General features: G+C 45.4%; 1 protein-coding gene across 5 annotated transcripts in view; it reads left to right on the top strand.

The window, feature by feature from the left end:
- Positions 1 to 17,896, top strand: part of LOC117204514 (ankyrin repeat domain-containing protein SOWAHB) — a 113,122-nt gene that overhangs the window by 89,214 nt on the left and 6,012 nt on the right. For all 5 annotated transcript variants that reach the window (XR_004487103.1, XR_004487104.1, XM_033441994.1 and 2 more), the window contains exons 9-12: positions 7,222 to 7,320; positions 7,787 to 7,792; positions 15,107 to 15,179; positions 15,524 to 15,616. Coding sequence is in view for 3 of the 5 variants with exons in the window: in XM_033441994.1 (XP_033297885.1) it covers positions 7,222 to 7,320; positions 7,787 to 7,792; positions 15,107 to 15,179; positions 15,524 to 15,616 (271 nt within the window). In the remaining 2 variants the exon portion in view is untranslated. The remainder of the gene's footprint in view (positions 1 to 7,221; positions 7,321 to 7,786; positions 7,793 to 15,106; positions 15,180 to 15,523; positions 15,617 to 17,896) is intronic.

The following is a 17,896-nucleotide window of genomic DNA, read 5'->3' on the forward strand; positions in this document are numbered from 1 at the left end:
TATCTAGTTACGTTCGAATCGTTGCTACAGATTGTTCTAATATCTTTTAATTGGTAACCAAGTCATAAGGAATGATGTATGATCATTTTCATGAATATCTACTGATATACATGTAAGAAATTCCTTGATAATCTTTGTATACGATTTCTTTTATTCGTTACAATACAATAGCTATATCGGTCATAATAGATGAACGTTATTCGATCTTCGTAAAAATGTATGTATCTTAAACTATATTTGTCTACAACGCATTCAGACTGGTTACATTGCCTCCTATTGTTCGTCGTTTGAACCGAAGCCGAGATCGCTGCCATTGCGAACGCTTTTGATAACGAATATTAGTTTCAGAGTTATTAATCATTCGTATGCATGCAAGAGATCGATTGAATCGGACAGCAGCGTAAACACCTAGAGCTAAACGGCGTTAAATATCACCTTAGCTCGTCAGAATATATCCAGATACGAGCGAAACGCAGAGATTTCTCAGATATATGAACGGACAAAAGTGAATTTCCTTTTTTCTGCATCTGCTCCATGAATCTACATAGCTACGGATTGTGGCCTGGGTCGTGTTTACTTGGCGTGCAGCTGGAATTACGAGTGAAAAGAACGGTCTAACAAGAAGGGGCCGAATAAATCATAAAGCACGGCTCTTCCGCGCTATGCTAATGACACCTCCTGCATCCTGTATATCCTTGGCGCGGGCCGCGAAAGTTCCTAGTGGCACGCCACGCGGCGTTTGTTCTTCTTTTTACGGGACTGCCGGCAACACACCTCCTTGACGCAATTGCAGGAAATAAAACACTCTTACCCGGACGTTTCCCCCGCATTCACCGAGCGAACAACAGCCACGAGAGGACCGCGACGCAACAACACCCGTACTCGGCCGTGTAACGAGCACCTCGGTGCGAGGAAGAAATATCGTCCCCCAGTCCGTTTTTCTTCAATCTCGCCAAATATACAGCGCCAATTAATCGTGTCGGTACTCCTTTCGCTTACGGCTTATACGATCCAGTTATTTTATGCTCGTGATCCTTAGACTAGTAAAAAAATTAATTACAATATTCCTTATATCGCATTATTTTTTAATTTCTTTCGCTACAGTTAACTAAATTAACTTTACTCTTTGCTACGACACGTCTTAATCGCCTAAAAAATACAACGAATCTCTTTTAACAATTAAATAGCCTGTTGACACTATCTCTGCCTGTGGTATCATACAACCCTGTTGTCGAGGTATAGGAATAGTTCTGTGTATTGTCCGCGCTTCTCATCCGCGATCAGTCGATTCAGACAGCTTCGACACTGGCGTCAATGCGGCGAGTTCCGTCGTAGAAAGGGGAATTCGTGACTAATAGATCCGATCGAAGCTCTAGCCGATACACGGCGGGCATAGACGCAACGAGGCTGATCAACAGGCGAGGACACGCGCCATCGAGCACGCGCCGATAGATCTGACATCTCGACGCCCGACGCCGTACACGTGACCGGAGGCTCGTTACCTCTCCTCTCCTTTCCTTCTTTCTTCCTTCCTTATCCGCCGGCGACTCCGTTCCTTCCTCCACCTTCCCATCGGAAGACACGCGCCCGACGTCTCCCTCGATTTCCCGGAATCGACTTTCGAGAGATCGAATCGCCGCCAGGATCGGGACGACCCACCGCGAGCGGCCACGAGTTCGAGGAGAGGTTCGGTCGCCGAACCGGCTTCCTGCCCCCGCTCGAATCTCGATGTCGAGATGAACGCCGCAGTTAAGAACCGTCCTCGCTTCGCCGGAATCTGTTTACCCTGCCCGATTCCGGGGAAACAAAGACATCTCTGCGAGCCGATTATTCGCGGCAAAGCCTGTTAAACCGCAGCTCAGATCCCTCTTCTACTTCGTCAATTTGTATCTTGATCGGTCGCGATCTACTATATGCGTTATGTATCCTGATACGTGGCCGATATTTCTCTAAAAGATCTTGGAAGGGAGTCGAAGATGTTCGCAGAAACGGTTGTCCTAAGCGATGTTGCTTCAGATATGCAGATATTTTTGCATTTTCATAATTCTTTTTGTGGACGAGATTTATGTCGTCGAACTGTTCTCTCGGCAACTTCGTATGGATCCTGGTGATCTTACACGAAGCGCAATAAAATTATCTATGAACAAATATTATAGATGTATCTTTGATGAATACATTTGGACGGAGATATTTTTTTCCAATCTAATTACACAAATGTTCAGAAACCACAAACGAAAACGCCCTTTTTCTTATAATTGCGACATCTTTTGCCTGTTGCGAAGTCTCGCATTCGACTGTCGCGAGCGAAGAATTTGGGCTTCCGAGTATCATCTTGATATGGAAGTCTTCGATCGCGGCGATTGTAGCGGTTTAATCAACGCGCCACGAATTGACGTAGCCGGACTTGGAGAAGGTCGCGGGAGCGAGGCGCGACGGAGGCAAAAATTTGGGCCGGGATCGGGCGCGGATTTTAAGGAGAGTCCGCATACCAGGCAGCGACAGAGTCCCACGGGAGCAAAAGGGAGGAAAGGGCCACGCTGAGGAGACGGCCACTAAATATTGTGTTCGCGCAGAGAATACAGCTCTCGGGACACGTGTAAGCGGGGCCGCGGGATTCCGTATGAGCAGATCGGCCCGCCGATTATACGCTAATTCAACGCAAATTCCTTCCCGGAGATATCTGTATCGCTCGCATACATCAGAGCCCGCGGTAGCTGGCTGCCGTTGTTGCTGCTGCTGCTGCTGCTGCTGCACAGGCCTTCTCCGTGCCGCTCGCCGTGCCTTCGAGCGTCCGCAGTCTCCGGTTAGCTTAATCAGTACCCACGAGGAGACAACTATATACCCACGGCTACATAGTTTTCGTGCACATGTGGTGTACACACATCGACCGTGGGTACACCAGGGACCCACGAAAACCGGCGACTCTGTCGTGCCGCTACCGGTGCAACCGGTCAGCCAGCGGAAACCGCCGGGATGTACTAATTAATCCAGACGGAGATTTGATTATGATATCGACAAAGGATGTCCGGAACTATTCGTCGAGACGGTGTTTGGACTCTTGCGAATCGAACGTCCGATCAGAATGCTTTCGCAAAGATCAGAGGGGTCAAGATGCTGGCTGGTATCACGTGTCAGATGCACAAGTTCAAATTCACTTGATATTAACTACTGTATACTATGTTCAAAATCGATCTATCACTAATGGCCATTGACGAGCTTCTCCCATGATCGTGATTCAATCTGAAGACTATTCCCATCTCTAACAACTGACCCTAAACGCTCAGTCTACCGAAACGACATACGAAACGTCCCCTACAATTAACAACGCATTAATCCCGTCATTAATCCGGCAAACAAAGCTACATAAGGCAAAAACGTGGCACGAGCTGGCGGAAGATGATGGAACAAAGGGGAGCGCAAATCGCTTGCCAGACCTAGAAGAGAGGGTCAGGATCGACGGTGAACGTTCTCACGCATGACGAAGGCAGCCGGCCAAGGGATTTCCAAGTCAGGAATCGCCGGTAAAGAGCGCGAAGACGACGGCTACCGTGTATATAGGTATGGCGCGCGGTGGTCAACGAAGGTCCAGGGCAGAGGACCGAAGATATATCACGTTGTCGGCAGACATACCATTCTTTCGCGGCAGCCGACACAGTGTGTGCGCGTAGCATTCACAAATTAAGGAGCGCCAAAGTCCACGAGACGGCGTAGGTATGGCGCTATCGCGCTTCATAAAACTTCGTTAGCAGGCTGCAAGTAGACGGCCGACGCGGTATATACGCGCTCGTAGAGAAACGCGCGCTGATGGCCCCTCTCTCACGGCCGAGAGCTGCGGGGCTACCGTAAAAATTCATTTTGTTTCCCCGGCCGTGTAATTTCTCCCGGATTCTTGCATCTTTCGCGCCGGACCGTATTAGGCGGTACCGTGTTCGCCGCTGGTCCTCGCGTTCTCGCTTCTCCACCGCTGATCACGCTCGTCTGTCGTCTGGTTTGCGATCCTAATCTTGATTAGCACTCCACACGCTCCTTTATACTCTGTGTAAACGAGATTCATTGTGCCGTCTTCCTCGAATCTCTGTCGCTGTAGGCGATGTCGTGCGTTGTTCACAGGGTGGTTGAGTTTGTTACGTTAAGGGGATGCCGATATTTTGGTTTTCCTGTCGTTACTTGGTTATACGATATTCAGTGAAAGAGAACAGAGGAGATAACTATTACGAAGTGTTAATAATTCTTATCTTCGTTTTATTTATACCGGTGACTGATCCACGGAATTGCATTTGACAATATATCGGTGAAAGCATAATTTTAGAAAACTCTTAGTATTTTCCTCTCACTGCGAGTACAAGGTACAAATACCTTATACATTTCGATAACAAGATTCAATAACTCGTAAAAATAACAACAGCGAATTAACAAAGCAGGTTCGTTTCCCTCCTCCTTGAACTTGAATACTTCGAGATCATTTAAATTACACAGTGGTATCCTTCCCAAATCAATTCACGATTTAACGAACCAAAGCGAAGATTGCTCTTCGATATCCACCATACTGAGCAGCCGCGTTTATCGTGCTGCTACGATTTCGATTTCGATCAGGGAGTTCTTGGTCCTCGCGGTCGCTGGCTGAGCAACGGTATTGGCGCCACGTGCCTCTAATATCAAGCAGGAGGTCGTATATCCTCTCGGTGCGTTGCTCGTTAATTTGCCGTGCAGTCAGCGCATATAGGGCTAGTGGGCGCACAAGGTGCACCCCACACGTGGCTGCACGGACGACGCGGTCACCCACACGCTTTCACGAACAGACGTAGAGCATAGGGTGACGTTGGTCGTGGCAGCGCAACGGTGGCCACGTAAAACCACACACACAGCCACATCGGGTAAATAGGCATACACGAAAGAGCGCGCGCGTGGTTCTCGTCATTAGGTACGTAGCCTCGTTAGGATGAGTTTTTCCGCCGCTAATGAGGTGGCCTGCAAGTTGTCTCTGGTAGCGGTGCAGACGGTCCAGCCGCGGTAGTGGCTCTCTCCGTGTGGATCAGGTGGACGTCCGGCTTTCTATGACGGCAGCGTGCGAATCTGGAGACCCGGACACTATTTTTAATCTACCCCCGGGACGCGGACTTGACGGAATTAAAATACATGTCCCTGGGAGCACCGCGAACGCTTGCTTATATCCCCGACGCGGATCGTATATTTCTCTCTTAGCGAACCAGCCACCCTACGCTGGACCGTGCGGAATAATCCTGGTTCTTCCTGGTTGTTTTGCCAACGGACATCTTGTTTCTTTTTCTCTTTTTCCTTCATTTTTCCTTTTTGCTTCTTCTCTTCCTCCCTTTATTTCAAATTTATTATATCCCTTACAGAAAAAAACTGCTGGAATCTGTTAAAAAATATAATTCCGAAGAAGCGCACAATACCACCGATTGTGAGTATTTCTCCAATAACTATTTGGACCCACTATTAATTCCAGCACTAACTAGTCTCAGTAATTCACCAGCTGTAATTCATTACTGACTATTGATCAGTACTAAGCTCTCAGTAGTACAAGCACCAGAATCTAGTAATGCACTACTCAGAATCAGTACTATATCACTGGTCAATCCGTGATATCCGCAGGAGGTGCTTTCAAAGCCTTCGTGTTTTCATTCGTGATCAATTTTTTTTAAAGGCGAATGGCGTCATCGATTATACGGATATTTTTTATGTGAAAATCGTTGGAAACACTGCAGTCTAATTATTTGTGAAATAACTTTGTTATCTCCCGTACACGTTTTACGGAAACGCTAAATGCTTAGTGACCATCGACAGGGCCATGCGATCGTCGTGATACCGCGAGGTACCACGCGACAGCGACATTTAAGCGCGGTCGGACGAATGGCGCGCGCGTGTCTGCGCGTTTTTGCGAGACCTGCCCGCGGCCATTAAATTTACGAGCCGTCACGGCTAACTTGCAAAGAATAATAACGTATATGCTCGAAATAATCCGCTGGTCGGAATAACCCGCTATATGGAAATAGCCGGGCATTTGAACGGCTCGATGTCAAAGCAAGCCAGCCCGGATATAACTCAACGCTTAAACGAGACCGCGTTCGCTTCAACCGCTCGTAGACGCGCGCTGTTTTGGATTTAAAAACGCGCTCTTTACATTTTACTCGCGGGTTATTTCTAACTCTCTCGCTTTTTGTCCAGCGTGTCACTCATAGCGTAAACGGACGATTTAAACAAAATTTGCGAAAAACGTTCCCTCGACTTCTTGTTTCGGCCCTGAATTCCATCCCTGTAAATTCTCTGACCGTTCATACGGGATGATCCTCTTTCTAGTTAATTGAAAGACAATGTCGCTGATCGCTTCGCGGTTCGCCATCTCTCCGTCTCATTTCACATATGCTGCGGTTCGTAAATGAGCGAGCCTCTCACAAGTCAAACTGATCGACTCCACTTGTCGACGATATCATAATTTTATTACATAAGTACACGGTTGATACTCAATTCTCAAGAAATAAACGAGTTAGTTCTATAAGTTCGTTTTATTCGCAAGGAAATGACAAATAACGGTAAATTATTGTGCAGGAGCGGTCAGATGTAAAAGATCCATCGATTGACGTCCTTTAAATTTTCCACCGAGCCATATCGTCGATCTGAATCGCAGCCAAGAATCCAGCGGTCCGTGCCAGTTCCGGTGGAGAATTTTTTCGCCCCGACATCCACGCGGAGTAATTCGAGCCCGGACGACGATTCTAGAGATGTTCGGGTCTTCGTGAGTCGAGTTTCGTCGCACCGTGTCCTTCCCTCTCTCGTGAGCTCGCGCCCGGTGATCGACTGCCCTCGAAGTGCTCCACCTCATTCTACTCTCGAGTGCTGTCCGACGTCGCCATTCATCCAGCTCGTTCCGGTCGACGTGGCCGGGAGCCGTTGCTTAATTCGCGAATATTTCACCGGGGCCCCGCGGGCTGAAAATACGCTACAGCTGGTCGCGTCGTGTCTACAACCGGGCCACCGTCGCGATTTTTCCGAAATATTCGCGACGTGGCCCGTAAATTTCCGTCGTTGGCGTATTTTTACGTTCACCCCATTTTACGTTCATCCTCCTTCTCCGCTGTCTCTCCTTTTCCTAATCGTTTTGTCTCGTTTCTCTGCAAGTGTAATCCGTGCGCAGAGTTATTTTATTTCGCAGTATGAGTAGATTGTACGATCTATTATCTCATGTTGTTGATGATGTTGCAGACGGCGTTGCACTGGGCGGCCAAACACGGCGACGAGAACATCGTGAAGCTGATCGCGGGTACCTACAAGGATTATATCAAGAGTGTCAATGAGACTTCGGTGAGTTCGGTTAATTTTCTAAGCGAAGAAAAATTCTATATAAAAATTCTGATGGGTGTCTTAGATTTGAAGTTTCTGTTGAAATAAATGACGCAAAGGTTTGATATAAATTTTGTCCCTAATGCGATTCATCTCTAAGCTTCAGAGTTCATTTAAAATTCGTACAATGTCCTTCTCGCCCGTTTCATCGCGTCAGATGCTTAGATCAGATCATAAAGGCTCCCCGGCAGTATATCTTTTTTTAAGGTATATTATGCAAAGGTGGGCGTATAAGGAGTCGGTATGGATTTTTTAGTATCGTACGGTGTCATCGCGAATAAACTTACGATCTATAGAATGCTATTCGATAGTTATATACCTACAACTCAGCAAATATTTTAAGTGTTATCGCATCTGCACCTTTGATGATCGCTTCTAATCTTGTCTTCTTCTATTTCCGGATACTCTGCCAATCTGCGATCCACAGAACGGGGTAAGTCTTACTATCGACTTTTCGATTTTAATTCGTTGCGAACATTCCACATACCAAAATCTAATCGCTAAGACACGTAACAAGGATCAGTGGACGATGGAAAACGTCAAAGGAAAAGTAATAAACTTTCTCCATAACCTTCCGCAATCTAAATCCATCCACGTCTCTCACCACCTGCCGCGAGTGTCTCGAGCAGCGCGTGGCGCAAATAATAACGACGAACGGGGAGGTAAAAAGAACGAGATCGATAAAGAGAAAAGCGAGGCAAGGCTGGCTGAGAATAAATCGCGAGCAGAGTATCGCTCTGGAATCTACCGTGATCTGTAAGTGGCCGGCGTGCGAAAGGAGCGTAGGACGCGCATTTAAGCGGGTTGCGAGCGCCGCGTGTCTCTTCGTGCCGGCAGAAAGGCGCAGAGTTTGTCCCCGTGGCAGAAAGGAAGGAAAGAGAGGGAAAGGTAGGCGCAGCGCACAGAGAGAAGACTGCAGATAGGATCGGATGTGTGTGGTCCGCCGCTTTGCTCTTTATAAGACTTATATAAGGTGGAGCGCCCTTCGCGGGGCAAAGAAGGAGGGCAGAAAAGAGACGAACCCACGGAGAAAACGAGAGAAAGAACGAGAAAGAGGAGAGAAGGTTGCTCGTTAGCGGCTCGCGACAAACACCGCTGAACTACCGCACACGTTCTAGTTAAACAGACCGATGAAGATAGAAATATGTAACAACTATGTACAGCGAAAAAGATGTAATGAAATTCATCGAAATTCAATTTAGAGGTAATGGAAGCCTTTAGATCGGCTAGAATATTTTACAGGTTTATCGCAAGGAAACGGTTACGTGCTGCACAAGGTTCTTCCCGTTCCCTCTCTCCCTTCCCTCTTCACGAAGAGCCTCAATTAAGCCGATTAGCGGCGTAATGGTTGCAGATCGCATCTAATCGCGATCATATTCGTTCGACAATGAATCTTTCGAAGTTCCGTAGCACGTTCGCGTATCCGCCTGCTCGTTACTTGATACGCTCGTTTATTTTCCCGTCATCGAGACCCGTGTTTCTCGTTTCGAAATTTTACAGAATTCCTTAGAGCTTGCAAATTAAAGAAATTATTTTAAGTCCACAGATAGTCTCGTACGGATAATTGATAGCACGGATAGAATAATGCTGGAAACGATATAGACTTTTGTAACAGAATTTGAAAGAAATCAAAGATTTTGTAACCTGTATCAGTTTTCCTGCGCACCTCTCAATAGCGAGAACGGGAGAAACAGGGAGAATCCTTGGAAAGTAGGTTCGATTCTTTTAAAACACCAGCCGTGTCCGTCGAAGTACGCCAGAATCTCTGTTTTCAAGGATTAGTGCTCGATTTAATAAATACGCGTGTATTCGTGTAGGTACCAACAACGTCGGCCCAGGCTAATCCACTCCGGAATGGATCCATTCTCTATCCGGCTAGCTCTTTTTTCCTTCCAGCAGCGGCTTTAGCGGCAGACGGTGAATCGTGTCGCACGGCGTAATCTGTCACAGCCACCACTCTCGCCGTAGTTTTCTGCGGCTTATCCCAGCGGCCGCCTCGCCCGCTTAATGCTCTGGCAAATGAAAAAGAGGGAAAACCGTGGGGAACCGACGACGAGTCTCTCCGGCAGCCTCCCTGCACTTTTAAGTCGCGTATCCTTCTCGTCGCGATTTCGCGCTGTGTAATATCCTACCCATCTTCTGCTCTAACTGTTTCGAATCAAAGCAACTGTGCTTCTTCGTCGTTCTAGTGTAACAAGAATTTTCTATTTCTCTCAGAGAGATTGGAGCAGAGTGATTGCTACGAGGAACTTTGGTTGAGATGAAAGTAAATGAAGTTAAATTTTAATAAACTTCGAAGGTGTCTATTCGAAACAAAGACACCTAAACTTCTCTGTTTGGAGACTTAAACACTCATCGTCTAAACTCTGAAGTAATCCTACGTTTCTTAGATTTATGTTCCAATGACTTCGTATTGCAATTAATAATTCAAAGATCAAAAGACTGACATTTGCATATATCAATTCGTTCCAAATCTCTGCAAAAAGTAACTTCAAACCTTCCTGCATCAAAGAACACAGAATTTTTTTAATAGATCAAACTCGTTGTAACGACCAATTTAATTCCTTCCTCGACTGATCGTTTTTTCGCACAGTATCTTATCTGGTGGCGAAATTCGTGGAGACATTTCTTCTCGCGATTGACCGAACGTCGAACGTTAGACGTTACCGGCGATCTTACGTGGCGCACGGCGGATCGGAGTCACGAGCGTAATCTGTCACCGGTACCGCTTCCAGCGCAGTTTTCTACGGCTTATCGCGGCATCGGCTCGCATTTAATCCCCGCAAAAAACGGTGCCCGTTCCCCACGGGGACCGTAAGCCGCCCGTGTGGCGCCTGCATCCTTGCAGGCGTACGACAGACAACGACAATGGCGATCCCACTGGTAGACCTTCGAGACACCGGCGGAATCTGTCGCGTACACCGGGTGACCCATTTCGAACGCATCCTGTAGAACCCCGAGATCGAAGATCATATAGAGGAGTATACTACTTTAGTTAATAAACGCTGACGCAGAGAAATCTTAATGATGAATGTCGTCGTGGGCGACTAGGCTTGATCATCCAAATGCACGCGAATCTTTTTTCTATTTTTAGTAATCTTGAACACTATATAAAAATGCATATACTTCTTCGAGTGTTATTGATGAACCTCGTGGTCTCGGGATTATTTAGTAGTACATCTATAGCGAATTTTATTAATAAAAGTATGAAAACCTTGCAATTGAAAAAGCATTGTTGCATCGATTGCCGATTTATCCAGCTCTACACCGCAATCGTGTTAACTCAGGCACTACCGTCTGAAGTCCGTGAAGGGATCTTTAAAAAATCATCCGTCGATGTTTGCGACTGTGTAACATTTTCTCTACAAATTAACTCAGGAAAGCCAAGAAGTCGAGGACTGGAGAATGGGGCTACCTGAGAGACTACCAGCCGGCGAGAACAGAAAGGCGAAGAAAAAAGGTGGGATCCGCGTTATAGGAACCAATATTCGAGGGTGTCGAAATACAAAATGTCGGAATCTCGGCCGTCAAGGGCGGGCCGTTATGATTTAGCTGCTCGTAAAGGCGGCTCGATGTAGGAAAATATTAAAATTGAAAATCCTCAACGGTGATATACGCGTGCGTGATATTGGTGGCCGGCAGCTGTCCCGTTCCCGAAGATTGTCGCTGAAGAAGGACGGCGACAGTCTGCCTAGCGCAAGAGGACGCGCAGACACACGAGTCCAGGAACGCGAAAAGAAATCTTTTGGAGTAACCGAGACAAGACGAGAGGGTTGGAAAGCGAAGGTGGAGATCGTGGGGGAGAAAACGGGCCTGGTGACGACGCGATATTGTCTCGAGGCTCGGTGACTCCGCGTGTCGGGACAATGCTACTTTAAAATATCGTCGAAAGTATAAAGAGGAGAAGGGTGAGCCACGGTGCGCGTATACGAGAATGAACGAAATAGAAAAGGGTGAGAGAGTGAGCATGCGTGAAGGCAGAGGGTGTCGTGCCACTTGTCGCGAGGACACACGTGTCGCACGCTATTGGAGTCGGGGAAAAAGGGTGACTCCAACGAGTTACCCCATACGTGCCATTTTCTATTCCTGGCGTCGTTGTAACGCGCTGCCTTTCGCCCACCTATACGCGGGGACTTTAAAGTGAAATAAATTAGAGCCGGCGCCCACCGAATAACTCTCTGCCTCTCTCTTTTTCTCTCTCGTCCAGCCGGCTTCGACCCCTTTCGAAAACCTCTGCACCCCCGAGGGTTGCAGCTCTCGCCTCGAAAACGGCGCTCGCCTATGATCGCGGTTTCGACGCATTTGTCACTGCGTTTATTGCGGAATGCGATATTGAGAGAGATATAGTGTATATACAGGGAGGCTGTTTATGGTGGCGCGTTCGGGAGTCGATTCAATTTTTTAGTCGTCTCGTTCAGCTTGTAACTTGAAAACATCGCTCCTCGCGTTGTCGACGTTGCAACTGGTGTTCGCTTTATCGAATGGTTCGAACGAAGTTTTCGCAGTTTATTTTAACTGCTGACTCTGTATGGGCGCAGAGTGGTTTATACGGGTTTTTCAAATAGTCTGAAATCGTTGCTGGATATTAGTCGCAGCTCTATTTTAGTGGAAAATCTTGGAAATTTAAACGACGTGAAATTGGACGATGACAATTTAAATCTTGTTTCGAAGTTATGAGAGAGGCTGTGCGTACACAGATCCGTTGCATCGTCTACGCAACTCTTGCGGATCGTCCGCGTTTTCACTTCCACCGGATAATGACCGGTGCACGCACACAATTACGCGCAATTTGTCGCACTTATCGAAGCGTATATCGTGAACGGCCGGTACGTGCTCGTAGCTCGCTTTCGTGAGTACCGGTTCACCGAGACACCGTCGCGAGTTTGCACTTTGCATACGATATTTCAAGGTCGCGCAATTTTTATCCCCGCCACGACTGACGCGATCGATCTTTCTTCCACCGATGAGAAATTCTTTCAACCTGAACCTCGTCCGCGTGACATGTTTTCCTTTATCCAAATTGTGATTAAACCCGTCTTTTATAATAATCGTTGCGTACCAATAACTATAAGACTATAAAGCTGAAAGTGTCACGGTTATTTTCTGTCCATGATTCTAGCCGTAATAACGTTGCAGCACCAATCACACTACTTGTACTTATTTTTCTTTCATGACTCGATTTATCCAACTACACATATATATCACTCCGTCTCAACGACTCCGTTACTAGATTTTGCAATATAGCCATCATTAAGATAGTGAGACGATACAAAATCGTCGATTAACTTCAATATCCATAGAGATCTGCTACGATTCTCGAATTTTTATATTTCATTCATTTGCTCTCACAGTAGCAAATGAAATAGATTTGTAATATTTTAAGAGAATGTTCGACGTAACATTAGAATAAACCCGATACATTTTAATGTCGGAAAAACACAGTTGAGTAAAACATGATCGAGAAACGCAAAAAAAAAAAGGGGGGAAAACTTTAACTTTCTTCAATTTCGAGGTAGATAGGGCATTTTAACTAAAGAAGACAGCATAGAAACAAGTTTTAAGATGCTGGGCGATTTTGGTCAGACGAAAAGTTGCCTCCAACGTACATCCACCTTCCTATTTTCCTCGCAGGTACTTTCTCGGTTCGGGGCCACGCAGTCCGCCTGCTAAATTATTCAAAAGATTGGAATCTTAAGGGCGAGCTACTGAATTATTAATTTATAGGCGTTATTGGGTGCGTGTGCGGCTATCTCGATACCGGCACGCATTAGTCAAACGGGTTATGGCGATCGGGCCAGTCGGCTACGCGTCGATCTTCGAGCTAGTATTGTTAATATCTTTGTAAAGGCGAAGAAGCGGATCAAAAGTGGCAGCTGTTTCCTGCGCGACCGAGGAAAAGCGGTCCCTCTTTCACCTGCCGCCCTCCGCGCGATACTAATTGCCAGATAACGTCCCTCCGATGTTTCATCCACCGCGACACAATTTCGTGTACCATCGATTCCGCGCTACGCGCCATTTCACGCGCGTACACTGTCATCCGTAAGTGTTCCGGTGTTTTCAGTCTAGCGAAAATATTTCAGATACGTTTCGAATGAATCCCTTTAATCTGATTTTTTCCTTTGATCTTATCCCAGCGACAACCGTATACAATTAGTGGATATCAGCTAACACTAAACAGCAGTTTATAATACAGTTTATACAAAACGCTTACACGATACGTATTAGCTTAACTTTTGGAAGTGGCTGTTAAGTAATTTTAATTTTCACGCGAGTAAATCGATGCACTTTCTATAGTGTATTCGTTGTTACTGTCATTTTGTGCATATAACATGCAAAATTGCGCCAGGTGTCCGAATACTTGTGGACGTAGCATGCGCGTACTCCTTTTATTCCCGTTGCACCTTTTCTCCGCGCGTTATGTCGCGTCGCGACGCACGAGGGTGCGAAAGACGTTTATTCGGTATCGTTTGCATCGTAATTGGCTGTGGCGCGTGTATCGGGATATGGTGATACTGTCGTAGAGCAGGGACATGGAAGAACATGTTATTAGAGCACGATGAGGGATTACATTGTCATGGGACGAGTGGTATAATTCTTGTGACGGACGCGATGGTCGCTTTTGTTCCACCTTTCCTTTCATTCCCTGTTCGATGATAATGAGATGCGTATTGCGGTAGGTTGGGGTTAATCGCTGGTGTTTACCGTTCTTTTATAGCGATCCAAGTTACGAAGTAACATAGCAACCATGATAAGAAACCTGGTAGGTATTCGCAGTGTCTGTAGTAATTTCACCACTCGAGTTTTTTAGTCATCTTCTGAATTGTTGGTTTGAAGGTGGAAAATACACTAATGGTTCAATTATGCATGCTACCAGGTAACTATATTTTTCTATACTACGTCGGCAAACTGGATCGTTTATATTCAAACCTAACCTTCTACTACCCCTAGGCTTTGAAGAAATTCGAAAAGATTCTAGATTACTTGTCAACGTCTATACTAAATTATCTAATAATTCGCTAAGTCAAATGTGCGAAACTTTTTTCAACTTTTCCAAGATAAAAATTCTTTTCGGAAAGATTTAAAGGTGAAACGTCGTTTTATTTTTATGGAGAACTAAAGATATTGAAGACAACCGTCGCGTCCTACCCTGATCTTCGAAAACAGCCCCGTCGCAAAGGAAAACTCGTACAGGGAGACGTATTCTGCGAACGATTATCGAGCGATGTTGCAAGATAACGGTGAATTCGTTGAAACCGCAGAGAGCAGCGGCGAGATCCACGCCGAACAGCCGGATGAAAGTCGGAAAGTTCATGCGTATGCCAATCTGTCTGTCGCACGCAAGGTTCGTTTTCCCGGCATCGCGTTTCAATCTCCTCGTTCGTGCACGCACGCGGCACGGCACGGAGATAATATTGTTGCGTCGCGGAAACGCGAATTCGCACGCTCCGAATGATATTCATAATACGACGCCATTAATTCCTCATTGTCTCCGCGTTCCTTCGCCCCTCCATCTTGACTTTACCTCATTTTTTCTCCATCGTCATCCTCCCATCGCGTTCCCGATGGCGAGAAAATAGCCGCGCCGCGATAACGCATCAATGGAAGAGCCGTTTTCCCGTAGTTCGTTGCGTGCGCACGAGTTTTTCTCTCGCAAATAAGTAAAAACTGGATCCTCGTTACGTGATTCTGGTTATGTGGAAAATGTTGCTGGTTAATCGTAGCTTGACTCGTAATTCGACTCTTGCAGGGATACACGCCGTTGCACATCGCGATGCAGTTCGGTCACGAGAATATCTTCAATCTGTTGGTTCAGGTGTACGGTGAGTTCTTATTGTTGAGAATCGCGGATTAACGCTTTCTATTGACACATATGTCGTGTAGTTTTTTTTAATTACTTATGTAATTAAGCGTAAGCGACGCTGCTGACGTAACCGATGCATCTTTGCGCTTGTGTGTGAACGAAACGATTGCTGCACTTGGTACAAAAAAAAGTTGACGATAAATGGACAAGAATTAAATGCGTTATGCGTTAGAAAGCTATCGCTACGATAGCAGTCCTAGGAAAACAAATCATTCTATAGTAAATGCTCTTGACCGATGCGTATAAGAATCGTACGGTTTTCACGATTATCTCTTCCATTCTGTTTTCACACGATATTTACAGGTGCGAACCAAGAGGTACGCGACTACAGCGGAAAGAAGGCCAGACAATACTTGGTCTCCCAGGAGGCCGCTGTCAGTCAGGACACCTTCCGCAGTAAGTACCGCGCTCCTTTGAAGCAAAGAAATTCAAAGCGATGCAAAGGAAAGAAAAAAAAAGGACAGCAGCAAGATGGAGCAAAAAGAAAAGAATAAATACAATTTATTATCCGCGTAAAAGCGCAATAATTGACTCGTAAATGCGAACACTATCAAGGCAAACGATCGAGTGATGTTATCGGCGGGCACCGTAAATGAGACGCGTCAGAGTTTCATAATATTCGCGCAAGGGAAGCTCGTAACGTTTACGCAAATCACCGAGTAAATTACCTCCCCGTCCGTGTACTTTTATAGTCGCCTTCTTTTTTTTTTTTTTTTCTTTTTTATTCTCCGTCGTTTTTATTCTTTTCCTTTTATTCACCATTGAAACCCGAGAGAATGATCATCGTCGTCGATCTCTTTCCTTTCCGTTGCGGTTATCACGCTAACATCGGTGGTCTATTAATTTCGCGTTAATCGCGAGCCTGAGAAAACGCGTCGGACGAGAGGGACGCGGTGCCGCGCCGTTTCAATGCTACGAGCAGATATTGTCGCCCGAACGAGAAGCGATTAAAGTTACGCAACATTAAGAGGCAAACACTCGAACCCGGTGGGGAAAGTATCCCCTCTAACGAGGATTCCCCTGCTCGCTTCGATTGTATTTTAAACAGCGCCCGCGTTTCTGTCGATTCGATTAAATACTTCTCGCTATAGAAATCGTTTGAACCATAGCGCGTATGTTACGGGCTAAAAGTATCTCGATTATGCGAATATTATTACGATAGAGTCTTGCTCGTATTAGATTCGAGAAATTTATCTAATCCGAATTAATCCAGCTACTTGACGAATCGGAATAAATTTTAACGAAGAGTTCTGCATTTATACTTTTGGCCTGTAGTGTTCGTAGAAATTGATACGTAATTTAAGACACGCGAGTATTCTCTTTAAGAGAACGTAAATAATCTAGAATTTAGTTTTACGTATGTTATTACAAACTGTAATTTACAAGAAGGAAATTTTCCTTGGAAGGATGTTCATAATTTAATACCTTTCAATTACTTCCTCAAGCTGTAACTTGATTCATATAATCCGTGACAATTCGCGATTTTATTTAAGTAAATATCGTACGAGAGAAGAAATACAACGTAATAAAATACGGATGCTCAATCGTCGCGATAGAGCAATTACAGGTTTCCGCACCAGGTACACCGCAGTTTACATTGCTTTCATGCGCTTGGTTCTGGTTCAGCCTTGGTTTTCTAAGCCTTCTATTTTCACTATCAGCTTTCTTTTGATCGCGCGCATGTCCGTCTCGAGGAATTCGCCTGCCGTGTCTCGGCGACGTTTGCTTCCTAGTTTCCATACTCTTTCCAAGGGAGCATGCGAGTAATCTACATGAGGCATTAACTAGTTTGCATCGACCATACACCTTGTTCTTCCTCCTTCTTTATTACAAACAATTAAATTTCTACTTTGTTCTCTGTCTATCCGTATAAATCTTGCTCCAACGAAGATATTTACACAGACATACACGTACATACGTTTGGTCTATACTTGGTAGAATTCTGTCCTTTCCTCCTAACAAACTCATTTCTCAAATCATTTAACAAATTCATTCTTTTCGTAGTAACAGAGTTTATCGTGAAAAAGAATATCGCACAATGACGATCAGACATGTGTCGTAATATCTAAAATCCAAACTCATTTCCTCTTTGTCGAATCAAAATCATTCGAAAACAGGGAATTAATAGAAATTGGATTCGTCTTTCACATTTATTAAAGCAAATCGCTATAAGCATGTGCCATAAAATCATCTACACGCATCTAAAATAATTTAATAAACTCCTGTATATTCGAGAACTTTTTACATATTTTTCTTTCTTTTTTTTTTTCTTACAAAAGCTCCACCTTATACATAAACCAACGAAATTTCAACTAATTCGTTCGATCGAATCACGCTGTATCACACGATCGTACTAACCGAACGATCTCCTCCTCTGTTTCTAACCTTCGTCCAACGATAACCACGTATTCCAAAATTTTATAATCTTTTCCATCGTCCAGCACCGAAATTTTCATCGAAATTAACCCTCCATACCAGTAAGCACGAGTTCACGGCATGCATCTCCAGCTTGCTTCTAAACGTTAATCCTGCCTCTGTAAAGAAAAAGTAAAAGGTGTACAGGTATCCCGTGTGACGACCACGCGATCGAAATAGACGACAGGAAATGGTTTCGGGTTCTCTGCTCCTCTGTCCTCTGTTCTCGGTGAGTATCGGGGCTCTGGAAGTATTCTTCTG

The sequence above is a fragment of the Bombus bifarius genome, unplaced genomic scaffold (assembly GCF_011952205.1).
Source record: "Bombus bifarius isolate JDL3187 unplaced genomic scaffold, Bbif_JDL3187 scf7180000007978, whole genome shotgun sequence".
NCBI lineage: Eukaryota > Metazoa > Arthropoda > Insecta > Hymenoptera > Apidae > Bombus > Bombus bifarius.